This window comes from Mytilinidion resinicola (assembly GCF_010093595.1).
Source record: "Mytilinidion resinicola strain CBS 304.34 unplaced genomic scaffold BDZ99scaffold_28, whole genome shotgun sequence".
NCBI classification, from domain to species: domain Eukaryota; kingdom Fungi; phylum Ascomycota; class Dothideomycetes; order Mytilinidiales; family Mytilinidiaceae; genus Mytilinidion; species Mytilinidion resinicola.
In genome coordinates, this window is record NW_022985464.1 from 13,704 (window position 1) to 36,747 (window position 23,044).

Below are 23,044 nucleotides of genomic sequence, written 5' to 3' on the forward strand. Positions count from 1 at the left end.
CTATTGCAGCAACAAAACAAGCAGCACATCTCAGGCCAGCTTAGCTCGCCGTCGTCTGCCTACGCTAGCGGGTGGACGCTTTCCTTTTGCTGCGTGGTCATTGCTAGGGAAAGGGAGGTTCGATACTGGAGTATGGTAAAAAAGTATTTTTACACGTGGAAAATGGTAGGTATTATTGCTACAGGACTAAGTCATAAGTTTAGGCACACGGCTCCACTTTTGCTCACTCCTTACCACTTTGAGGAGGACCCCAGATAGCAAGTCACAGCTTCGTCAAAAGATAGTCTAATCCCCACTGAGTGTGCCTACACATGGTAATTATTTCGACAGCCTATCGAGGTACCCCAGGCAGTTGCAAGGAATGCCCAAACTTATGGCTTGGTGCTGTATAAGTCTTAAGAATGTTGAAAGAAAGCTGCTGGAGTGCGCAAAGGATCATCTCTCGGCCTCAGCATACATATACTAACTAAATTATCGCAACTCTCAGGAAAGTGGCCAATGAAAACTTGCTTGCTAGTTAGCAAACATACTATGCTGTTCTTCGGAACTCTTTCCTTTTGGCAGTGGTAGATTCGGTCGGTTTCTTTTGCGCCGGCTTCAGACAACCACCCGAGAGCCACTTCCGCATCAGAGACACCGCCTGTCCTGGCTCATGGGAGAGGGGCAGTAGTTCGAATACCGATGTGGCTGCTTGCCCTGACTTTCGTTGATTTTTTTTTATGTTTTGGGGGGTTGGGAGAGAGGACGAAAGGATAGCGGATACCGCCATACCTTTTTAGAGAATATCTCATCACGTGAGTATCTCATGTATAACACTGCCACAGCGCAAAGGATGGTGAAAGAACATAGACTTGTATGTTGATATGCTATTTCGAGTGTGCTAATCTCGGATTTCGACTCGTGCTACTTGTCATGAATGCAGCACGACGACATCGGTTTGTCCTAAGCCTCAACTCCAAAGGTTATAGACCAACAAATTCACACCCATTCTCTAGGAAAGTTGCGTTATCAAACATGTCCATATACGGAAAGGCATGGCTAGATGGTGCGATTGCCCCGTCTGCTATCCTAGCCTTTCCTTTTGCTCGTTTGTTTGCTACCCATCAGCATCTGTTATAGATCGAAGAGCTAAAGGTGTAAGATTGCAAATATTTTTGACTTTATGGGAAAGGTACGTATACATAGTCTTAGTATTGAACATCTACCCAAGCTATATGCTCCCTCCAACAATATCAAACGTCGCCACAGATGCTTCAACATCTCCCGTACCATTCTCACTATGCAATCTAGAAACACCAGCCTAGCCCCCTAAACCGACCAATCAGCAGGGGTATTTTCATTTCGATATTCTTCGCCGGCCGCGATGCTACGACTCCGAATGCTTCCCTAAGTAACCAAACGCCGGCGTGGTCCATGCATGTCTTACTATGAAAATATGGTGTGCTGCCCCACAAAAGAGAGACGCCTGGCACCATCGCTATGCAACTGAAAAAATGAAAGAAAAGAAAAGAACAGGGTGCCCTGATGAGGGATGTAACGACTATGCATGGAGAAAAACGAAGAGAAGTAATAGCAATAGCAAAAGAGAAAACTAGGATAGAGATGATGTCAAGGGGAGTCCATCCTCCGCAAGCCATAATCGCGATATGTACATCGCCGGCACTAGGCGAAGCAGGCTCAATAGCTGCTCTTGTATTTCTGGAATATGCGTTAGTAACGGTAGGAGGTAGTCTATGAAGCGGACACTTACATCCTCGAGCTTGCGCCTGCTATCAGGATCGGCAGCATTGCTGAGCCCGAAGAGCGCGTTACCGACTGCCTTGGTCGTCCCAAGCGCCGGCCGAATGATTACCGTCGGCGCACGCCTCCACACAGCCTTAGCGGCACCACTCGCACTTCCGCTCTCCATGACTTCTGTAGGAATAGCAATGATAGCGTCGCGAGCCGTCAGTAGATCGCGTTCGAAATGTCGTGCCGCGCCTCGGAACCCAGCCATAACACCGAGAGGTTGGTTCGCATAATGCGAAATCGCCCTTCGCTCTTCGTCTGGATCTAGGTCCTCCCATCCATTATCAGTGGAGGAACTAGCATCAGCATCTTGTGGCGAGACCAAGCCTTCGATGCCTTCGAGTGCTGTCTGGGCGCCAACGGCAAGCTTAGCCCCCAAGCGTGCCATTCCGATGGTCGTGTTCTTTCCGAAAGCAAACGCGCCCTTTTGAAGACTTCGAACGATACGCCCATCCTTCTTGTATTCCTGGACGGGGATAACAAAGAGATCCTTGACTCCGCTGCCGACATTGACTAGTGACCGCACGCCTGACAAACCAGCGATGATGTTGGGGATCTGGTTCTTGATGACATCCGGGGTCCATATTGCCGAGAGACTGTCGTGCAGCTTATCGAAACCAGGAATACCGTAAAGAATAGCATGCCGAAGAACAATGTTCGCCTCATCTAGGATGACGAAGTTCATGAACTCTGTTGTGTGTCCAGAGCGAAGTCCAGCGTAGTTGACTTTCTTCGGCTTATAGTCTAGCTTTATCTGCACGGTGTCGACTTCAACTCGCTGTAAGAATGCAATATCGGGTTTAGCACCGCTTGGCGTAGCAGTTTCGTCTTTAAACTCGAAGAACCTCGTGATGAAGTCAAGAGCGTCTTGATCAACGTGTAGACGCAGAGGTAAGACAGTGACCTAGGCAGCGTTAGTCAGAGTAGTTTATTGATTTGGGAGCATGAGCTCACTCTTAGGACAATCTCTGAAGCCGCAAGATCCTGAATAGGCTTTACAGTGAGAAGTTCCAGGTTGATCATCGGTCTGTCCATTTCACGTTTGCTAGGTTCAATTAAACAGGTCGCAAATTTTCTCCACGTAGAGCTAGGGACGTGGTCAAAGATCTCGAAGTCCCGAACGCGAACGTTCACTGAACTCTGCGTTTCATCTGAACCAGGAGGATAAATCACGAGGTCGGCGTCGATCCCTCGTAATTCAAACGTGATCTTCTTGTGCTTACTGCGTTCGAGCTTGAGTTTCCGTCGTTTAGTCCTAGGCCCTGTCCGCTGCCGGGCTGTAGCTTGGGAAGCTGTCGTTGTCGTAGCATAGCTCCCGGTTTCGCTGACTAGGTCGTCAACGTCATGATTGATTTTCTTGTACAAGGCTCCCTTTTCCTCGTTCACTGGGATACTGATCCAAACCGAGTTAAAGAGGTAGTCTTCTTCAACCATAACATTCGGAGTGTCTTCTTCTAAGCGTGCCGCTCGTCGTTGCCGTCGTTCTTCAGCTCTCTGCTCGATGTTCTCAACGGCATTTGTAACAGTGTCTCTCGTCTTCGGCCAGTCATAGCCATCGAAAAGATTCCAGATGACCTGCATATCTCGTATCCGCACCTTGAGAGGGCTATTGGACGCCTTGAACTCATTCGACAGTTTGTACTGGTTCTTGGTAGAGTCCCATTTGCGTGCGGTACCTTGGTACTCGGAATTTGAGCCAAAGTAGTTGTCGTCAAAGTCGAAATCTTGCTCCCCTTGCGCGACTTCGTATTGTTCCTGGAAGCTCTCCAGGAGAACGCCAGCTCCACGCTGCCGAACAGGCGGCGGTGTTGCTAAAGAGTGAAGATCGTCGGCTTCAAGCATACTGTCTCCAATATCTTCCCCAGATGGAATAGAGTCAGGGTTATAGAAGCTCCCGACGTACTCCAGATTGGTTGGTACCTCGTCGTCGACGTGATCGGCATCATCCATCGAGAAGCCTTCTCCAGCATCTTCGGCAGAAATAGTAGCAAAGGCGTCTCCCGTGAACGAATCCATCATAGTTTGGAAGGGCACTACCGTCCGGTACCGCTGGGCGGTACTAGGCGGCATTGGGGGGCTTAGTCCGTTCAGAATTCCGATAAGGGTTTGGGTAGAATCTGCGCAAGTCTCTAAGACAACTAGATCATTCTTGAACTCCACGTCAATCAATTGCTGGTCTTCTCCAATGCCAGATATGTTCACCATTGCCTTTGCCGCGGATATGGTACTGAGTAAGACAAACCCACTCCGTTCTAAATCGGTAATCTGTTGATTTCGAAGGTGACTGTGAGGGGTCGATTGAGGAGAATCAGCCGTGTCCTCGATGCGATCGATATCATCGATAATAAGGATCGATGCTTTCCTGAGCTCAAGACTAGCAGACAATTTTTCGTTCTTCGGCAACTGTCCACTAAGACGTGTATCAGTCAGAACAAAGAGCCCTTTGGAGGGGACTTTGCGAGGGTTTAGCCCAAGAGCACAATCCCGAACCAGAACCTCGATATGTAGCAGCTTTGCGGAGCGGGAGGATTCTGTCGATTCAGAAGACTGCCGGCTTAGAGCCTTCGGTGAGGCGTTCCCTGTGATAGTTGCTACAGACGAGGCAATTCCCGCTACCACTTCCTCGATCGTACCGTCCTCAGACAGACCAAGAGCAGCCATGATGGTCGAAACCCGATACTCGAGGCATAAGTTGAACATTTTGACTCGGAGTGTAGGTTCCATCTCGTCTCCAATGATCCGTGCCATTATCATAGGTAGCTCGTCGAGTGGCCTGAGCGGAGCAACCTCGTCAATCAAGATTTCTTTCCCGTGGTTGAGTGCGATCTTTCCGATTTCGACAGCAAATAGCGGAGGAAGCCCCACGTGTGCAAACTGAGTCGAGTAACATTTCAGGTCGACAAATCCAATCTTTTCATTGACCATAACACTTCCTTCTAATTGCTTGATTGCGCCCAGGGTCAGAATACCAGGTCGATCATCCTCAGGGAGGTACTTCGTGACCGTGGAAAGCCGGGCTAGTTCAATGCTAAGATCCTGGAAGATTTCAAGACATCCCAAATCAGACATGCGGACGCCTAAGCCTGCGATGTTAACCCGAATGACAGATCCTTTCCGACGTTGTCGAAGTAGTGTATCGATTAGGATATCGCTGTCATTCTCATACTTGTCTTTGGATGGCGTGATGATTGAAAGCAGTCGGGTCAAATCCACTTCCTCTGGAGAGAACAGAAATGTGATGTTTAGATCCTTGATCTCGGTGATGAACGGAGGCTCATCTCGGGTGAATTCCAGAAAAGGACCGGTGAGCTGGATGTCGGAGATCACGATCCTCACATTGCTTCCTCTTACAACCATTTTGACGGAACTTGTCTGCATATGAACAGCACATGTCTTTCCCTTGAGCTGGAAAAACACATCACCAAGTTTGATACTGACTTTCAGAGCTGAAGTAGAGTCTGGGATAACTGCGGGTGGTGGCGCATCTCCAAAATGAACACCGCGAGGCCGTTGAGTTGGAGGCGGGGATGGTGATCGTGGCGCTGTTTGGTTCGAGGTAATAGAGTTGCCAAGTTCAAGGACACCACTGAAGCCTCCAAACGAACCCAGGGCGTCATCCAGCTTTTGAAGGTCGAAAAGAACTTTTATGGGCCGTGTTGCCATATGGAGTCGGCGATCTGAGGACTCGCGCAGCTCGACTTGTATATCGTGTTCCAGACGATCCCCGGCATGAGCGGATCGCCTCGACCTTGCCCCGGCATCGAAACTTATAATTTGTTGATTTAGAGATCCCAGCAGGAACTTTCCAATATTGAGCTTCATGACAGACTCCTTGCCCTTACTTCGACCAGTGATCTGCAACGCTTTCAAGTTGAGCCATAGAATTGCCTCATTTGTGTTGCTGTCAAGCTTGAAAGCGGGTTGGCTGTGGCTAGCCGCAGTGACCGACTCAGCAATTAAGCGCTCTAACCAAGCAAACGATACTTGCTCAATGGATACTTTGATCAAGCTTTCTGAACTTGATCGTGGCTGATCTTGAAGGCTCTGTTTCGGGTTGCTTTCTACATTCTGAGGCCCCAGAATGGCTAGGACGCGCTGAGCAAGTTGGAACATCATACGACCCGCGGAAATATCCACTTGTGCACAGATCGTTCCAACCTCGACCTCTACTCCAGTGTGGCGCCTTCGTCGAGGCACAGGCATGGGTGTAGGAGGAGTCCTATCGGTTTTCGAAGGTCTTAAAGGCATAGGAGGGCGACGAGCTTCTGTGGTTTCCGAAGCGCTCTTTCGACGCCTTGAAGCGGTTGACTCTGCATAAAACGAGAAGGATCCTGGCATGTCGCGGAAAATAGACTCATCGCCGAATTCAGTTGTTGCTTGCATTCGATCGAGTGAATCTTCTATCATGGCGCTTTCGCCCATTCCAGAATTTTCGGCACCGGATAGATCGAGAGGAAACCAAACATTGACTTTGTCAATACTTAAGAACGGTTTAGCAACTTTGACGGTTCCAGAGAACGAGGAGTTAGCGATGCCCGTGGCAGGCGTTCCAGATATGTTTCCTGTGCTTTCGGTGGTGCCCATTCTCGGTGCCGGGCTGATAGCGGCCGCGATAACACTTGCTCTGCTTCCAGGGCGTGGAGTCTCACATCCATCGTCTCCTTCTGTAGTCACGGGGAAAATAGTCGATGCACTCATTACCGGAGGAACTGAACTTAGCTCTTCTGGAGCAGTGCCCTCACTTGATGTCGAAGAGGAATCCCATCCCCCGGGAACATTCAAATGCCGGCTTGCTTGGGTGGGCGCAGCGCTCATCGCACTCAGGTACATACTTTCGGCTTCCTCGTGGGTAAACATTTTGGATTGTGCCAAGTCTTCCCTAGAAACCGAAGACCCAGAGCTGCTGCTAGAGTCTCGCCGCGGTGCTTCCGGAGGTGCATCGAGAGCATGGTGTTTCGCAGTGTCCAAATTGTCGGTAGAAGGGAATATTTTCGAGGCAGGATTCGGCTCGGAGCTGGAGACCGGTCGAAGTTTTGAGTAAGAATCTTTAGAGGAGAGTGCTTGAGGAGCAGGGGCCGTTGCCGAAAGGCGCTGTGGCGCCTCTTTTTCATGAATGGAGGCCTCTATTTCATGGCTGGAAGCATTTCCATCGAGAGCCCAGGAAAGCCGTTGCTGCGGCGATGGAGGCGGACCATCGTCAGCCCCCTCATATTGAGAGTTCAGAAAACCGTTGTTAGCGACATAGTCTATAATACCATCATCGTTGAACAGGCTACTTTCGCCCCCAAAGTCATAACGCGAGTTTTGAACAGATTGGCGAGATTGCCCGAGGGTTTCCGATTGCTCTAGTCCAGCAATGTAACTTCGTCTTCCTTCATAGTCGTCATCAATAGCCGCATCCGCAAATCTGTCCTCGTCGGTTGACAATATCGAAGCTTCTAAAGGTCGTTCCTCTCGGCGAGAATGTGTGGAGTGGTTAGATTGTGCCAGGCACTGGCTACCACTGGCGCTAGGAAGCTGATCATCTTCTGCAATTCCTGAGGAATGACCACTGACAGAGGACGAGCTGTTGCTCTTTTGACCTATGGAGATATCGGAACGGGTGTCTACCGGCGAGGAGGACCTCGACACTTTAGATAGAGACGCGAAGCTTTCCGGGTCTGATATGAGGCGGGCACAAATGTTCTCTACTCGCATTCGTCGTTTTCCGTCTCGTGTATCCAGAACCGGAGGTGGTTGAGATGAAGATTGTACCGGAGTCGCCTTTACTTCTGGATCGCCGGACGCCACTCCGTCAATAGAGACTTGTTCGACGTGAAGGTTGATCGCAACAGAGGATAGTTCGTCATCGTTCGACTCGCTGGCTGATTCCGGTGGCAAGTCTCCATCAATTTGGATATCGATGTCCTTCGCGGTAATCTCCAGTCTATCCAAAGCTCCAACGATGTAGTTCTTGAGCATGACTGGTAAACCTATTCCCGTGCCCATTCCAACCTCGCTTTCATCATCTCCATCTTCGCTAGACATCACAGACTCTTGTAGGTATTCGGACTGGGTGTTCAGCGCTTCCTCGAGCTCTTTGATCTCCTCGGCAGGTTCCTCTCTTAGAAAAGATTTTGCCAACTCTTCCGCAGTGGGTATGTACTCGTCCTCATCGTCGGACGAAAAGGTGCTTGTGGAATCGGCCAACGCCTTACGTTGGCGGGGCCCGTCCTGTGGCGGCGCTTGAGCGCTAGTATTGGGGGCTGATCTTGGTCCCGGTTTTGCTCCAGCCTTGGATTTCCCAGATGGTTCCGGTACATCTGGAGCCAATCTAGCCTGTACTTGGACTCCTTCAATCTCAATAAGTATGCGAGGACTACCAGCTTCCCAGGCCAGTGTAACTCGAAGGTGGGATACGCGGGCTTTCGAGAGATGTAATTCTTGGGGGAGGTTCAGGTTGAGAAGTGTTATCAGTTTCTGTAGACCCAAGTCAGTAGGGGGATAGTGAAAGTGGATACGGACGGATACCGACCTTGACACGCAATCCCACATCGCGAACCTCCAGAGTTGTCCGCTTGCCCACAGCGACGTCGACGAAGTCCGAGGGGTCCTTGTCGAGTATATCTGCATGGCGGAGCGCGTAGAGGAGTATCCTCTTCCCTATGGACGAAGATATGGTGGTAAAGAAAGCCATGGCTGAGGCGAACGTAGGAGTACCGGCCGAGCTTTGGACTACGGGAGCATGAGGGTGGGATCCATAAGAGATGCTCTCATGCAGCAGAGGAGGGATGTTGGGGGTCAGGTGAAGGTGGAGGACTCAGATGAGTGTAAGAGGATGACGAGGTAAAGTTAAGAATTAAAAGATCAGAAAGTATGGTAGCGAGGTGGTCCGGCACACGGTGGAGGTCTATTTGCAGAGACAGAACAAGGGCGTAATTGAGAGAGCTGGGAGAGTCGTAGGATAGTGTGGGATGTGGCATGCAGCCACTCGTGGACGCGGGGGTCACAGGGAAAGATGGCGCGCTCGAAGAGGGTTTGCTGCGAGTAGTGAACTGCCAGCGGGCGTGATGATGAGGTCCGGCACGTGCCCAGAACCGGTAAGCCCCGCCAAAGACACCCACCCTGCCCCTCGCCAAGAGCATGTAAGAAACACCAACCCATAATAGAAGGTCAACTAGTAAGCCCAGAGAGTTGCCTGGTAGTCTTTTCCCTCTCTTCACACCTTTCCTTCATCTTTTGCCGTACTGCTTTGTAATATAAATTCACCAGATGGCTCCGTCGACCTCAGCCAGCGATGACGCAGCGTGGGAGAAGGAGGAAGGCATCCCGAGTCTGACTGATCCATTCATTCAAAAGTACCTCGAGGGACGCGATGCTCTCGTAGCACAGGAGAAGAAGCAAAGAAGTGGTTGGTGAATATTCAAGTACTATGTTCAAGGTCCTAGTCTGACAGCTTCCAGACCGCGTCTTTCGCGAGAATCTATCTCCAATGAGCACTGAAGCGTGTGCTATTGTTGACCAGATCAGATTCGAGGAACAGCAAACACTTTGGACTCGAGAGTACGAAGACAGCTTATCCCAGGATGGAGATGTTTTCCCAGGCATGATGTTCTCCCTTGCCAAAAACCGAATGGAAAGGAGTAAGCTATGGAAGATAATTCGAAAGATGCCCAAGGGCACTCTCCTTCATTGTCATCTCGAAGCCATGATGGATCTGGACTGGGTGTTGGAGGAAGCCTTCGCGACCGAAGGTGTCTGTATCACAAGCTCGGGGCATCTGTCCACAGAAGCTGCACGATTAAAGACCCCTTTCTCTTTCACATATGCAAAAACTACGACCGCTGAAGGTGCTTCGATCTGGATTGACTCGTACACCACCGGTGCAGTGATTCCAATTGCTGCAGCTGCCGACAGCTTTCCAGGAACAGGGCGTAAAGGCTTCCTAGACTTCGTCAAGTCACGCTGCACCATCACTGCACAGGAGAGTCTCAAGCACCACGAAGGAGCCAACGAAATCTGGCGGAAGTTCCTGTCTTGTTTCCCAATTCTCGGCAGCCTGATCTACTATGAGCCAATATTCCGGAAGTTTATCAGGAAGATGTGCAAGCAGCTTGTGGATGACGGAGTCTACTATGTCGACATGCGATCGGCCTTTTATACTCCATACAGGAGTCTGGAGAGCGAAGAATGGGACCCCGATTACTTCAACTACCTCGATCACATGGATGATGAGATCGAGAAGTTCAAGGCGTCAGAAGAAGGGAAAGACTTCTGGGGAGCACGCATGATATGGACGACTGTGCGGCAATTCGACAACCGTGGCATCGTCGAAGGTAAACATTACTTCCGTACTTTCATCTTCGCTTCCTTCACATCTATTCCACTACCAATTCTCTCGCTCCCACCAACCACTCACTAACCCCTCCCAGGCATGAAACAATGCCTCGAAATGAAAGCCACCTTCCCTCACCTAATCTGCGGCTACGACCTCGTCGGCCAAGAAGACCTCGGCCGCTCCCTCTCCTCCCTCTCCCCCCTCCTCTTCTGGTTCCAAAAGCGCTGCGCCGAAGAAGGCCTGAGCATTCCCTTCTTTTTCCACGCCGGCGAAACCCTCGGCGACGGCGACAGCGTTGACGAAAACCTCTTCGATGCCGTCGCCCTCGGCACACGCCGCATCGGTCACGGCTTCTCCCTCTACAAACATCCCTTACTCATCGACATGGTCAAAGAGAAGAAGATCCTGGTCGAGAGCTGTCCGGTAAGCAACGAGGTGCTGAGATTGACGGCCAGTATCATGTCCCACCCGCTACCGGCGCTGTTGGCGAGGGGTGTCCCGGTGGCTTTGTGTAATGATGATCCGACGATCCTGGGACAGGGGGCTATGGGTATGAGCCATGACTTCTGGCAGGCGCTGCAGGGGTGGGAGAATCTGGGGTTGGCGGGGTTGGGAAGTCTTGCGGAGAACAGTGTGAGGTGGGCAAGCTATGAAGACCTGAGTAATAAGGAGTGGCAAGCTGAGATCAAGGATGGCATGTTAGGGAAGGGGGAGAGGGCGAAACGGTTGAAGGAGTGGACGAGGAAGTGGGAGCGGTTTTGTGCGTGGGTTGTGGAGGAGTATGGGCCTGATGTGGATTTGGATCCTGAGGAGTGAGGTGGCGTTATGAAGGTCTCTTCATCGAGATTCAACTTCGAACGATAAGTTCGCTTTAGCTCTTGTTCAACACTTGTAGACTGGAATTAAGGATAGACGGCGTTGGATTTGTTAGAGCAAAATAAAGGAACCGTTCGATGCGGTGGTCATACGACGTTCATATGATCTAGGAGCTGCTTGTAGAAGACAGAAATTTGAACTGAATGACGAAGTTTTCGCAACGAAACGCCTATCGAGTACAAGAGTCAAGCCCCAAAATAGAAAATAATTATTACAACATCCTAAATCCGACCCCTATCCAAAAATTTCTTCGGCATATCAATCGTTTTCGCCCTCATATACTCGCCCGCATTCTTCCCCAGCGTATCATAGGTCGAGCAAGCATTATACCCCCTATCCAGATGATCATGCAGCAAGAAATGCACCGCGTTGATATTTGGCAGCTCAAACCGATCAATCGGCTTGCCCTTGTACTCCTGCGGCCCAAGCAGCTCCTTGATCCGGTCGATGGTCAGGAAGCTTCGCAGCCAGTCCCACTCGTCATCGTGTCGCACGAAGAAGCCAACGTTGCAGTCGGAGGCCTTGTCGCCAGAGCGCCCAGCGACGATGTAGCCCAGGGGTGCGCGGACGGTCTCGCCAAAGGAGTCGAGGGATACGGGGTTCGAGGTTTCATAGGAGGTTTGTTGGCGGGGGTACTCCTTGGTGACCTTGGGGAAACCTAGGTTCCTGACCGTTTTCTCGCCGAACAAGTTATGCACATTCAGATTGATCTCTGACTGCGGCATCAAGGCGACCCAGTATTCGTAGTACGGCTTCGGCACGATCTGGCGTAGATCGTTGCTGAGCGAGAGACCAGGCGCGCTCTGGAGGAAGACCTCAAGACACCATCGGTTGAAGGCGTTGGGGATATCGGGGCGGAGAAGCTCAGGGTCGTTGCTTTGGGCGAAGATGCGGAAGTCGACGGTTGCGACGTCTTGGTTGCGGCCGTCGATGACGGAAGAGCCATTCTGGTGGAAGTTGAGGCAGGTGAAGCGCTTGATATTCTCCTCGCCCATAGCGTAGCGGATTTGACCTTCGGTGATTTTACACTTTTCTTCAATGTCGAGGCCGCAGATAAACATGTGCCATTCGCATTGCCAGCCGGCAGGGGCAGTGATGCCGATCTTTGTGGTGGGTGGTGGAGGAAGACCTGTTATTATGTTAATTAAGGAATGACACGGGAGTGGTGATTGGACGAACCCTTGATGCCCGTCACGCGTACATGGTCCTCCCCTATTTGCTCCATCTTAATGTTGGTTATATCAGCTACCACGTCGCAGTTGTAGTACAAAGGACCCTGGATCTCGTAGAGAAGTTGCGAAGTCGCCGACGCCACAGTCATGCACCCTCCAGTGTCCTTTTCCTTGGCGAGGTTAAAGTCTCCGTGAGACTCTATCTCCGCAATAGGAAATCCCATATTGACGTGCTTGTTAGCCTTGATAAGGTCCTTGAACATGGAGTAATAACCACCGGTAACGTAGGCTGAACACTCGATCAAGTGACCGGCGATGAGACTAGCTGCGAGCCCATCATACTGATCCACCTTCCAGTCATGCCACCATCTGGAGAGAGCGTCAGTTGAAACTCGAGTGATGCAAAAATAGTGCACCTACGCAGCAGCACCGATGACAGGAGCAGCATCAGCAACTCGACCACAGATGACGATGTCCGCACCATCCCGGAAAGCTTCAGCAATGCAGAGACCTCCGAGGTAAGCTTGCGCGCACACGGGCTCCATTCCCCACTCCTCAAGCTTCTTGCCGTGCATCAAGCTCTCGAACTTCTCGCCCTTTGCAATAAGTTTGTTCACTTGGGGGGTCACCTCGTCACCCTCGATCCACGATACCTTCAAATGACCGGCGTTTTGGTCGTTCAACATCTTAACGCAGACTTCTGCAAGAAGCTCGGTGTCGCTGGCGCCAGCATTGACAGCTAGCTTGGTTCCATTCTTGACGAGGTTCGGGATGGCCGGTTCAAAGCATTGTAGGAAGGTGTCCGCATACATGGCACCTTTCATGCGCTCCTCAAGGGGTAGTTTTTGGGACTCGCCCTTTGCCAGCTTCTTCTGCTTGCCAGATCCATGTAGAGTCATGGTCATCTCCGACAGCCAGTCTCCGATGACAACGTCAACATCTGGGTCACCAGCCATCCGCGTAATAGCCAGAGCTCGATCAGTGAAGCCGCCAGAGCATCCGGCGATGCGCACCGCGCGCTTCGTGTCTCTTGAGGGCGACATGTTTGATGTTGAAGAGGATTTTGAGGCAAGGAAAAAAAGGGGAGAGAGTATTGACCACAGTGGGAGCTACGTATTGGATATATAGAGCCCGACTGACGCACGAATCTGGACGGCAGGGCTAGCAGCCATTATTGCTGTAGCCATCCGAGCAATAAGCGTCTGTTACGCTGGGGAACGCGTCCTGAGATCGGATAGTAAGGCAACGACACGAGGACGGAAAATGTTTATCGAATGGAAAGTCTAGAGTGGGACGACTACTGCGGATAACCCTACCCCGCACCGTGGTTGAGGGGGCGTCACAGGAGCGTCTTGGCGGGGCAAGCTGTCCTGAGACCAATTTTTAGGGGCCTTTTCGGGAGTTAAAGTGTTTCTGGAAAGGTGTTTTCAGCTTTTGAGTGCGGGATGTGGGTATCTCAGGATCCATGTACTGGTAGTGGTTGGAAAGGGGAGAAACTGAGCCGAGAGAACGCTGTGACCTCGCGGAATCGCGACCCGACGAGTTTTGGGGACGGAGTCTCGAGTCTCCTACGTGGACCATGTGGAGATCCACCAGACCATTGCAAACATCCCGGGCTATCCGCAGACGCCAGCCGGCTCCAAAGGAAATGCATTTGCGCGTTGCATCCAGCCGCGAAGTCTACCACGCTGTGCCGTCATGTCTTCCAGCAACGCGTGTCAACGAACGGTACGCAGACTAGGCGAGACACGAAATCATCAGCAATATCAAGTTCACCGGGGTCACAAGTGGCAATGGCTGAACTGCAGAAGAACAGAGTCGTATTGGGTCGTAAGTGAAAGATACTTCTCTCGAATACCTTAACGTCACTAATTGGACCAGTGATGACATTTGGCCCAGTAAGAACATCTACGTTACGATATACGGCGGGATGACCAACAATCTGGATGTAGAATAAAGCGTGGGGTGCAAAGACAACTTCTCTCGACGAATATGGACGCTTCTTGGACTACTTTCAGTCAATGGGGTATGATGAGGTGGATACAGCTTGCATGTATCAGCATGGTGAACAAGAAGGGTTCACTGCGCAGGTTGGCTGGAAGAAGCGTAACCTGAAGCTTGCCACAAAGGTAAGAGAACTTTGTGTTATAAGCTCTGTAACTGTGCTGACGTAGAAGTAAATAGCTTTACCCAGTCAAAGGTGGAATGCATAGCCCTAAGAGCCTACGTGAAGCGGTTGAGACGTCACTTCGAGAACTCCAGACAGACAGCATAGACACCTTCTACCTTCATGCAGCCGATCGTAGTACACCTTTCGCCGAATCGTTGCAGGAAGTAAATGATATGTACAAAGAGGGAAAGTTCCGCCAATTCGGCATCAGCAATTTCACTTCATTCGAGGTCGCGGAAGTGGTTCTTACATGCCATGCAAATGGCTGGGTGCGGCCAACAGTTTACCAGGCCATGTATAATGCTTTTAGTAAGTCCTATGATCCCACCCCACCTAGCCTATACTGACTTCAGCTAGCGAGAGGAATGGAGGCCGAACTTGTCCCCGCCCTGAGGCGATACGGAATTGATATTTTGGTCTACAACGGCCTTGCTGGGGGTCTGTTTACCGGAAAATACAACGCAAAGAATACTGAAGCTCCGAAAGACCTTACCCACGTCGACAAGACGTACCGCGCGCGGTACTTACGAGATGCATCTCTCGAAGCACTCAGTTTGGTTGAACCAATAGTCCAAAAGCACGGCCTGACGTTGGTAGAGACTGCTATCCGCTGGCTCGTACATCACAGTGCTCTCAAAATGCGTTCAAAAGGCGGAAATGAGTAAGTGACATACAAATGAACCGCATGCAGTCGCATAACTAACTTATGTGAACAGTGGCATTCTTACTGGAGCGAGCAGTCTTGAGCAATTTAAGTCCACTTTGCCGCTTTTCGATAAAGGACCGCTTCCTGAAGAGGTGGTGAAAGCTCTGAATGATGAATGGCAGATATCGAAAGCACAAGCGCCGGATTATTGGCACTTGGACCTAGAATACACCTACGACACGACCAAAGTGCTTTTTGGATAGTTCGTATGTGGTCACAAAGTCTCAATGTTGCACAGCAGACCCGAAAATGACTCGTCCACGATTCTATTCCCATTAAGTCCGAGTAAACATCCAAATGAGTGAAGCAGTTTGAACTCGGCCGAAGCACCCACTTTCACTCGTCCCTGCATATCAGCTAATGCAGATTGGAGCATCACTGCGGGGTCTTCTGCCCCACACAGTAGTGGCATTTCCCAGTGCCGTAGTGGCCGGTCGTTACGCGCTCACACGCGACAGACGGAGTAGAATTGCCGGACCTTATAAACACAATTTCTTTCCGGTATACACCGACTTCTACTTGCATATGGCGCTCAAAAACACATAATTGTAGAGAAGCCTCGTCTTACTAGTGTTTCTCATTCGTTGCTGATCTCGAGGTACTGTCCTTTCGCTCCCACGTAATCCAAGCCTTTCTTAGGACATACAGATCTCCGGGTTCTAGCTTGCTATCTACTTTTATTAGCAATTCCAAATGGCGAGCCCAACTCGCACTGTCTACTCCGGTCCTCCCCTCTCAGGCCCCGGCATTCTCTGGGTCAACTCCAAGATCACAGCCCCAGATAAGCTTTCTCCCGAGCTCTTCAAGACCTGGTACGAAGAAGTGCATATCCGCGACATAATCGCAGCCAAGAAGGGTGGTGTTCTAGCAGCATGGCGATACCAATGCGCAAATCCCGAGAGACCAGCGCCATACCTTGCGCTCTACAGCATCCCGGATATGGGAGTTCTACAGACAGACCAGTTTAGGGCCGTCCCTATGGGCCACGAGATGCTGCCGGAAGGCGGGCCGATCCTCAAGTTTGTGAACTTCGATACGCGATACTATAAGAAGATCCAGGTGTTTGAGAAGGAGGGGAAGACGAGGCCTGGTATGTCTGCTTCTCAATGGGAAATTGGGCATAGTATTGTGCTGATACCCCTAGGACGCGGCGTTAACATCAACTCGGCGGCTATCCAGCCTGCAGAAGGCATGGAAGAAGAGCTTGATAGGTGGTACCGCGAAGAACATCTCGAGAAGGTCTCGAACGAACCCGGCTGGATTCGGAGTACGCGGTTCGAGCTCATTTTCCAAGTAGGGGATAAAGGCACCACGAACACAGAGGTGACCCCGAACTGGCTCGCGATACACGAATTTGAGGCGGACGGGTTACCTGGAGATAGACCAAAGGCATTGGAACCAGTATCTGCGCTGACGAAAAAGATTGTGGGAAATGCGATCAAGGTAGATGCGGCGAAGTTCACTTTGATCAGGGGGATAGGAGATGAGTCGGCGCCATTGTAGATAGGATCGTACAGTTGTTAGAGCAATGCAGAAGATATCACATACATCTTTGAAGTCTGCAAGTCTCGTGAAGAGGTCTAGGAGTTTGTAAGGCAAGCAAATATAGGTGGTGGGCAATTGCGAGATCAGACCAACCCGCTAGGTTTCATCGACTTCAGCTTCAACGAGGTCCCAAGCACATATAGGGCCACTACTTCAGAACCAGGAGGAGGTACCCCATTTCAATCATCTTCCGGCGCGGCGTTTGCAGATACTGGCCGGAGCGACAGTGAAATCAGAGGTCTCCTCCAGAACTTAGCAGCACCGGACGACCTGAATATTCGGAATCAGCCAGCCATCCAAAAGACCCAGGGAACTTCACCGAAGACCTTCGATGGTGACCACGTGCGAACACATCAAACCATGATGAGTCCTTTGGGTCTTGGATCAGTAGTCGATAACGCGCACAGCCCGAGCCAAGACGAAGAGCTGCAACAGTTTATTGTTTCCATGCCGCCAGACGTGCATGACACATTAATGAACAACTTCTGGGTGCACTACAACTCAGAATTGTAGTCTGTTCAGAAGTCGATGTTCTATGGAGGTCTGCGCACGGGTGACGCGAGACGCTACTCAGCTTTTCTTCATGTCTGCATCCTCGCTATCGGACTACGGTATGCCGACAAAAGTGATCCTGGAATCCAGGAGTTTATTGGTGATGCTTCCGAGTCCGTCATTCATCAGAAAGCTTTGTGGATTGCAAGATATGAGGCGGAAGGCCGATGCGATGTTCCCGCAATCCAAGCCCTTCTGCTTCTTGGGGACCTCAAATTTGGCGTTGGAAGGTATAATAGTGGATGGATGTATGCTGGTCAGTTTCCTCAATCATTTCAAAGAATGCTGGCTCCAGTAAAGGCCTAACATACCCAGGCTTGGCGTCTCGACTATGTTTCGATATCGGGCTTCACCAGGAGCGTTCAGAGTCAAAGCTTTCAGAAGAAGTGGTGCACATGCATCATATGGTAGTATAGGCTTGTATCGTATACGACGAGTAAGGTTTCCTCCTTCAAACTCAAGACAGAACTGATACACCTAGGTTCTGGGCCCTTTTCACCGGACGACCGACGAAAATCAAAAGCTCGAAGCTTTCCCTAAGGAAACCAACGAAGTTATCAGAACTACCTCGTGGCCTAGAGGCAGTATCAAATGACTTGGCCACGGAGATCTATGCAGCATTACTGGAGCTGATCAATCTATCCGTGGAGATGACTGACCACGTTGAATTGGAGGCCTCCGGCAGGGATCACAGCAGCTACTTGGTGATAACTTACATGTACAAAGAGCTGATCAACTGGTACGACAGCTTACCCAAGACTCTCAGATGGACCCCAGAGAATCTGCAGAATGCGCCATCGAGTTTCTACAGCCTTTAGTAAGTTGCTCCATAAGGTTCGGGTGCATTTGGACTAACTTCCCTACCCAGTCAGCAATATCACGCAACCATAATTCTTCTCCATCGCGCTTTTGCCTTCTCCGAGAAATCGACTCCCAGTAATGTATCCAGAGAAGATAAGGATAGCCTCGGCAGCGAAGAAGTGAAAATGCTCTTCGATGTTCCCCGGAAACTCTGCCTCAAGAATGCCATTCGCCTGACGGAAATCTTGAAATCACATGAGGAGCGCTATTCCGTGAAGACGATCTTCGCTACTGCAGGTAAACGCTTTCTCGCACATTTTACATCGACTCCTACAATCGCTTTCATATTGAGCCTGCTGACTTTGAATAAGTGCAACACGCGGCCGCCGCAGCCACTATCTTCATCTCAATACTCAGCTCGAAAGAGCCTCGCAATGATCGTCACCAGCTCCAGCTCCACCTTCGATATCTCACCAACTTTCTAAATGCTAACACTGGCACTTATGACGCGGCGCGTAAACTCCTGGCAAAATTGGTCCAAATGGCAACTGATGCTGGATGGGACCTGTTTGCTTCTTTAGTCGAACCGCAACCGGCACCTCAACCACAGTCTTCGATACGCGGGGTTCCATCTAAACACAAGGCGGGCAATGGTCCTACAAGCTCTCAACGTCTGTCCACAGCGCGGCCCATCGCTCCCATGCGGCGCCTAAGTGTACAGCTCGCACAGTCCAATAAGCAGCGGGCAAGCATAATTTCGTCAGAAGGTGTGTTCAATCTGGTTCATCAAGAGCAACCCAACACTCCGATTGAAGGTGGCTTTACGGGGAACACGGATAGCATCCTCTTCGCGAATGAGAGAGAGATGCTCGGACTGCGGATTGACGAAAACAGCCCTTCTCAGCATACTCAAACATTACCTAGTTGGCCAGCGAACGTCAATATGTAGCTTTATAGCTCCCCTTTCTCTTCGGATACCAACAATGCGGCTAATCTATGGGGGAGGAGTTTGGGAGGCTTGTTGAAAAGCTGGAACTCTGCGGATTATATGCTATATGGGCGTTTATTATGAGTCATTGAGATCACCGTTTTGGCAATACGCTCCAACTCAGCCATATTGCCATACTGTGAACCTATTCTTATGAACATCCGACAACTGTGGGGCAAATTTCCAGGTCCATGTTCTCTAAGAGCTTTTTGCCATAATAGATAGCTTGTTGAGTACCACGCCGTGCGGTGTAGACGTTGGAGGATACCTCATGCAGAGCTCGGGACGATGCCGACATCTCACCCTTGCGTCTTTCGAGACTTCGAGCCAGGCAGGCTCTGGTAGTGCTCAACCGAGATCTCATCTCCGTCCTTTCCAGTCTTCCTCCCCTTAGAAGCCATCTATGAAAATTATCTTCCAAGTTGATTCAGTCGCAAGGCAAACTTCTCGCAAGTCAATCTGCGTTAACGGAGTTTCTGGTCGTATTAATTTCACTGCGAGATATGTGCTGGATCCCGTGTTGTCACGATAGAAGAGCACCTCAACCATGGTAAATCTAGTTGATCGCAGGAGCTATTCTCGAAGTAGCTAATCTTACCACAAGATCATGTCTACACATGGGTATGTCGGCGTCCGGGAATACCTCTAGCAGCTATGTAGAACTTGAAAGCAAAAGAAAGAAGAACCGAAATCCCAAATTTCCGAGCCATCAAAAGGAATTTCCATACCTGAAACGCTTTTTATTTAATCTTTGGGTATACCTCTATTAGAAAGCATTGCCGTAACACCGAAAGACCATAGTCATGTCACGTGAGATATCGTAACGTACCGCCAAGAGAGAAACCAGAAAAGTGCAATCGGAGATATGACACGTTGAATACGGATCCTTCGTCGTGCTTCCTTATAACTTCATGTTTGCCGGATATGTCAGCCAGCTCGGGTCTATAGTGTCGTTGTCGGCGAAGGGGTTTGCCCCAAAAGCAAACTCGTCGACATAAGGAGAGCTCCAGGGCTGACTCTCGAAGGCGTTGTGCATCTGCTGATCCTGCCCATTTACTCCAAAGATATGTTCCAGTTCGACACATGGCTGACTAACGGATGGCTGGTGACCCTCAGAAGGTATAATATTGCTCAGAATGGGAGCTTGGAGTTGGCTCGGGAAAGCACCAGCGGATTGGATCTGATTGAGCCGCTCAAGCTGCTGCTGAAGGTCGTGGCCGGGAGTGGGAACTGGGAATCAATCAAAGAAGTCGGCAGACTGGAATGGGCCTTCGGATCCAATCTGCTGCCGAAACTGGGGGCCCATGGTGGGGACTTGAGGCTGGATAGAGGAGAAACCAGCCGACTGGAACTGGCCCGTAGCAGTCTCACCAGAAAGGTCATGGGAAGAGGGGGCAACTGGAACATCAAGACGTCCGCTTGAACGAGACGCTCCCTGTTCTACTTGAACCTTCGGCTTCCTCGCTCTCTTGTTCGAAGTTTCTCGAAGGTCTGTTGGGTACGGAGCTTCTGGAGCCTCTCGCAGAGCATTTATAGTTGATTGTCCCCGCCCATATCTACGGGTCATCTGCTGCCGATTCTCTGGAGCGGCGAGGTAGCCAATAGGTGGGAGATGAGCCGCTGGCAGCTGTTGTGTTGGTGGACTCTGCTGAGCCACTGGATCAGAAAGGCTAATATCCGAAGGGAGAGCAGTCACTGGCAGCTGCTGGGAAGCATCTGGCTCTTGGGTTGCATCTACCTCCACCAGAAGTCCAAGGTAGAGGTCTGGAATGGTGATTCCGAGGCCGTATGCTTCTTGAAACACCGCAGTCATCGATGGCTCGGCCTGCTTCTCCGCCTTCGTGTTGCCTATCTTCGTCGCACTCGTATTCCCTGGATCGTCGTTGCTGACTTCTTGTTCCAACTCAGCCGCTGCGTGCTTTTCTGCTTTCTTGGCAGCACGCTTCAGGTTTTCCTCAGCTTTTCTCACTGCTCGCTGTGGTTTGCTATCGTTGTTCCGTCGGTTATTGCCTTTGCGCTATACAGATGATTAGCCATTGTATACTGGATATGTTAAAGTGGCCCACTTACACGGCGCCATTCGATGGGGGCGTTCACGAATTGTCTGACCCACCGATCCCCGAAACATCCGCTCATCACTTCAGCGCAAATGGTTTTCTCATGCTAGAAAGAGTATTAACGAAAGGCACCAAGACACGTGTGAGTAGAATGACTTTACATACCTTAAGAGCAAAGCAAATCTTAACCATGCGCATGAAGCACTGGAGATCCTGGTCTCCCATGTTTTCAACCGCGTCTGAACTCATCGTAGACCAGCTCCCTGGCTTCGCCAAGTCGAGTTTCGGATCTGCGAGCTGAAAACCCTTGTCGCAAAGGTTGAGTACTTCCAGCTGTCTGAAGGTCAGCTAACGTTTTGATTGTCTTCCTTGGAGAGTATCTCACCATTAAATTGTGGCAGGCGGCCTCAATGTTCTCAGATGTTGTTTGAGCAAGACGAGCATACGCCTTGTATTTGTCGCTATTGACGTGATCCCGGACATCGTCTCGGTTGATGATCATTTTGTACAACATCTCGACCCAGAGGAGCAGGTCGGCCTTGACTATTGGGATAGTCGGATCGTTGTTTGGGTGAATAAACGGTGCCCTCGTTCGTGAGTTCCGCCATTGATGCGCAGTCTCGCTGTCTCGGAAGTGGCGCTCAAAAGCTGGAAAGCCGTCTTGGGCAGCCTTGCTATTCGGTGGTGGAAGTGGATTGGAGCCAACACCTTGTGCGACGGGAATTTGATGAGTTCCTTGGCCAAGCTGACCTTGAGTGATATCTGGCAGCTGGCCATCCTTCTCCTTTGACTTCCTAGACTTCGAAGTATTCCTAGATACTTCCGCCGCTTTAGTGACGGGCTGACCGTTGGAAGTTGTGGAAGCTATGCACGCATCTAGGTATTTGTTGGTGTAAACGGGGCTGTGCTGAGCCCCATGCGGTCCGCCAAAGACGTTGAGCGGCAGGTCGTGAAGAGCTCGAGATGCTGCTGGCCCCTCGCCCCGGGCGATTCTGGTCCTTTTTAGGGGCCGATCTCGGAGCTGCTCGATAGAGAGCTCGTTTTCGATGTTTCCTGCCTTCCGCTTGGAAGTCATGTTCGATACGTAATACGAAAGTTTGCTTCACTGGTGTTAATGACAAGCTTTGTGATGCTGTCAGGTTAAAGAGTTGTGTGTAGTGGGCAGAGAATGGTGGCGATGGAAGAGTAGGACTGGTGTGGAGGTGTTGCGGTTTGGAATGTGGGAGCTGGCTTGAGGGAGCAGGAATAGTGGTGGATATACGCCACGGTGTTGCTTTGGAACACGCTGAGAGACTGGTGAATTACCTGCGAGCGAGCGAGCGAGATTGTAGAGAGCTCGAGGCTCTCTGAAGGGGTATGTAATTATGAGTGGTTCAGCGGTGGTGGGCGGTGTCGGGTTTGCTAAACAGTGGGAGAAAGAAAGTTGATGCGCGTTCTCTGCCTCTATTTATCCTCGAAAGATTCGAATTATTGTGATCACATGCTGCACGTGTAGCGCGCGCCGCGTTCGTAAATGCACCCCATGCCGATGTTTTCCGGTGCAGCACGCGCTGTGGAACCTTTTGTATATCACATATATATCAGGAAGCTTGATGAAAGGAAGATTCAAGTGCTCGACAGAAAACCATCGTAGTATGAAAAATATACACCAACAAATACCCATGTTGGCATCGAAATATTGCACCAGAAAATCTTTATGGCGTAAGGGCCTCGTTTAGCAAGGGTGATGGTGAAGTCACTTTCAAATGATGAGCAACGCCATGACTGTATAATGCTGCAGAAATAGGCTTCTATAATAATGAAGACTAGCAGCAATCCACAACACAAACGAAAAATGTCTATGATATAGTACGTAGCGCATTCTGTTTAAAGAAGGGCGCTGCTAAATGTACACCCTATATTTACTCGGTGTACACCCCTTTTCTACTCCGTATACACCCTTCTTACGTCTGATCTTCTGATTGGTCCGGAGGAGTGCTCCGGGGCCTCCGATTCGCTCGCTTACGTTTCTCACTAATTCCAAATGCTCTCTCCAAGTGCGGCGTGGCCACAAAGCATTACATCCTGATCCT

At 50.5% G+C, this 23,044-nt stretch overlaps 7 protein-coding genes across 7 annotated transcripts; 4 read left to right on the forward strand and 3 right to left on the reverse strand.

The window, feature by feature from the left end:
- Nucleotides 1-1,241: 1,241 nt before the first annotated feature.
- BDZ99DRAFT_503439 (uncharacterized protein) lies at nt 1,242-8,464 on the reverse strand (the record flags this gene model as incomplete). Its single annotated transcript, XM_033723966.1, has 4 exons — nt 1,242-1,698; nt 1,751-2,692; nt 2,743-8,247; nt 8,303-8,464. 4 exons carry the CDS (start codon nt 8,462-8,464, stop codon nt 1,678-1,680), a joined length of 6,630 nt encoding a protein of 2,209 aa, XP_033570009.1. The 3' UTR covers nt 1,242-1,677.
- A 500-nt stretch (nt 8,465-8,964) lies between these two features.
- BDZ99DRAFT_503440 (Metallo-dependent hydrolase) lies at nt 8,965-11,191 on the forward strand. Its single transcript, XM_033723967.1, has 3 exons — nt 8,965-9,178; nt 9,231-10,103; nt 10,200-11,191. Exons 1-3 carry the CDS (start codon nt 9,040-9,042, stop codon nt 10,919-10,921), a joined length of 1,734 nt encoding a protein of 577 aa, XP_033570010.1. The 5' UTR covers nt 8,965-9,039; the 3' UTR covers nt 10,922-11,191.
- BDZ99DRAFT_173443 (DUF1446-domain-containing protein) lies at nt 11,062-13,397 on the reverse strand. The gene is made up of 3 exons (XM_033712991.1): nt 12,574-13,397; nt 12,161-12,522; nt 11,062-12,110 (listed from the first exon to the last, which is right to left on the reverse strand). The coding sequence occupies exons 1-3, from the start codon at nt 13,194-13,196 to the stop codon at nt 11,203-11,205; spliced, it is 1,893 nt and encodes a 630-aa protein (XP_033570011.1). The 5' UTR covers nt 13,197-13,397; the 3' UTR covers nt 11,062-11,202.
- A 549-nt stretch (nt 13,398-13,946) lies between these two features.
- On the forward strand, nt 13,947-15,232 carry BDZ99DRAFT_526795 (aflatoxin B1-aldehyde reductase; the record flags this gene model as incomplete). The annotated part of the gene is made up of 6 exons (XM_033726176.1): nt 13,947-13,983; nt 14,035-14,051; nt 14,106-14,282; nt 14,338-14,632; nt 14,681-14,984; nt 15,040-15,232. 6 exons carry the CDS (start codon nt 13,947-13,949, stop codon nt 15,230-15,232), a joined length of 1,023 nt encoding a protein of 340 aa, XP_033570012.1.
- Nucleotides 15,233-15,722: 490 nt separating this feature from the next.
- On the forward strand, nt 15,723-16,532 carry BDZ99DRAFT_400490 (uncharacterized protein; the record flags this gene model as incomplete). Its single annotated transcript, XM_033716174.1, has 2 exons — nt 15,723-16,119; nt 16,174-16,532. The coding sequence occupies 2 exons, from the start codon at nt 15,723-15,725 to the stop codon at nt 16,530-16,532; spliced, it is 756 nt and encodes a 251-aa protein (XP_033570013.1).
- A 529-nt stretch (nt 16,533-17,061) lies between these two features.
- Nucleotides 17,062-17,542, forward strand: BDZ99DRAFT_547554 (uncharacterized protein; the record flags this gene model as incomplete). Its single annotated transcript, XM_033726897.1, has 2 exons — nt 17,062-17,382; nt 17,442-17,542. The coding sequence occupies exons 1-2, from the start codon at nt 17,103-17,105 to the stop codon at nt 17,540-17,542; spliced, it is 381 nt and encodes a 126-aa protein (XP_033570014.1). The 5' UTR covers nt 17,062-17,102.
- A 2,610-nt stretch (nt 17,543-20,152) lies between these two features.
- BDZ99DRAFT_547564 (uncharacterized protein) lies at nt 20,153-22,047 on the reverse strand (the record flags this gene model as incomplete). Its single annotated transcript, XM_033726898.1, has 4 exons — nt 20,153-20,932; nt 20,986-21,078; nt 21,138-21,305; nt 21,358-22,047. 4 exons carry the CDS (start codon nt 22,045-22,047, stop codon nt 20,153-20,155), a joined length of 1,731 nt encoding a protein of 576 aa, XP_033570015.1.
- Nucleotides 22,048-23,044: the final 997 nt, after the last annotated feature.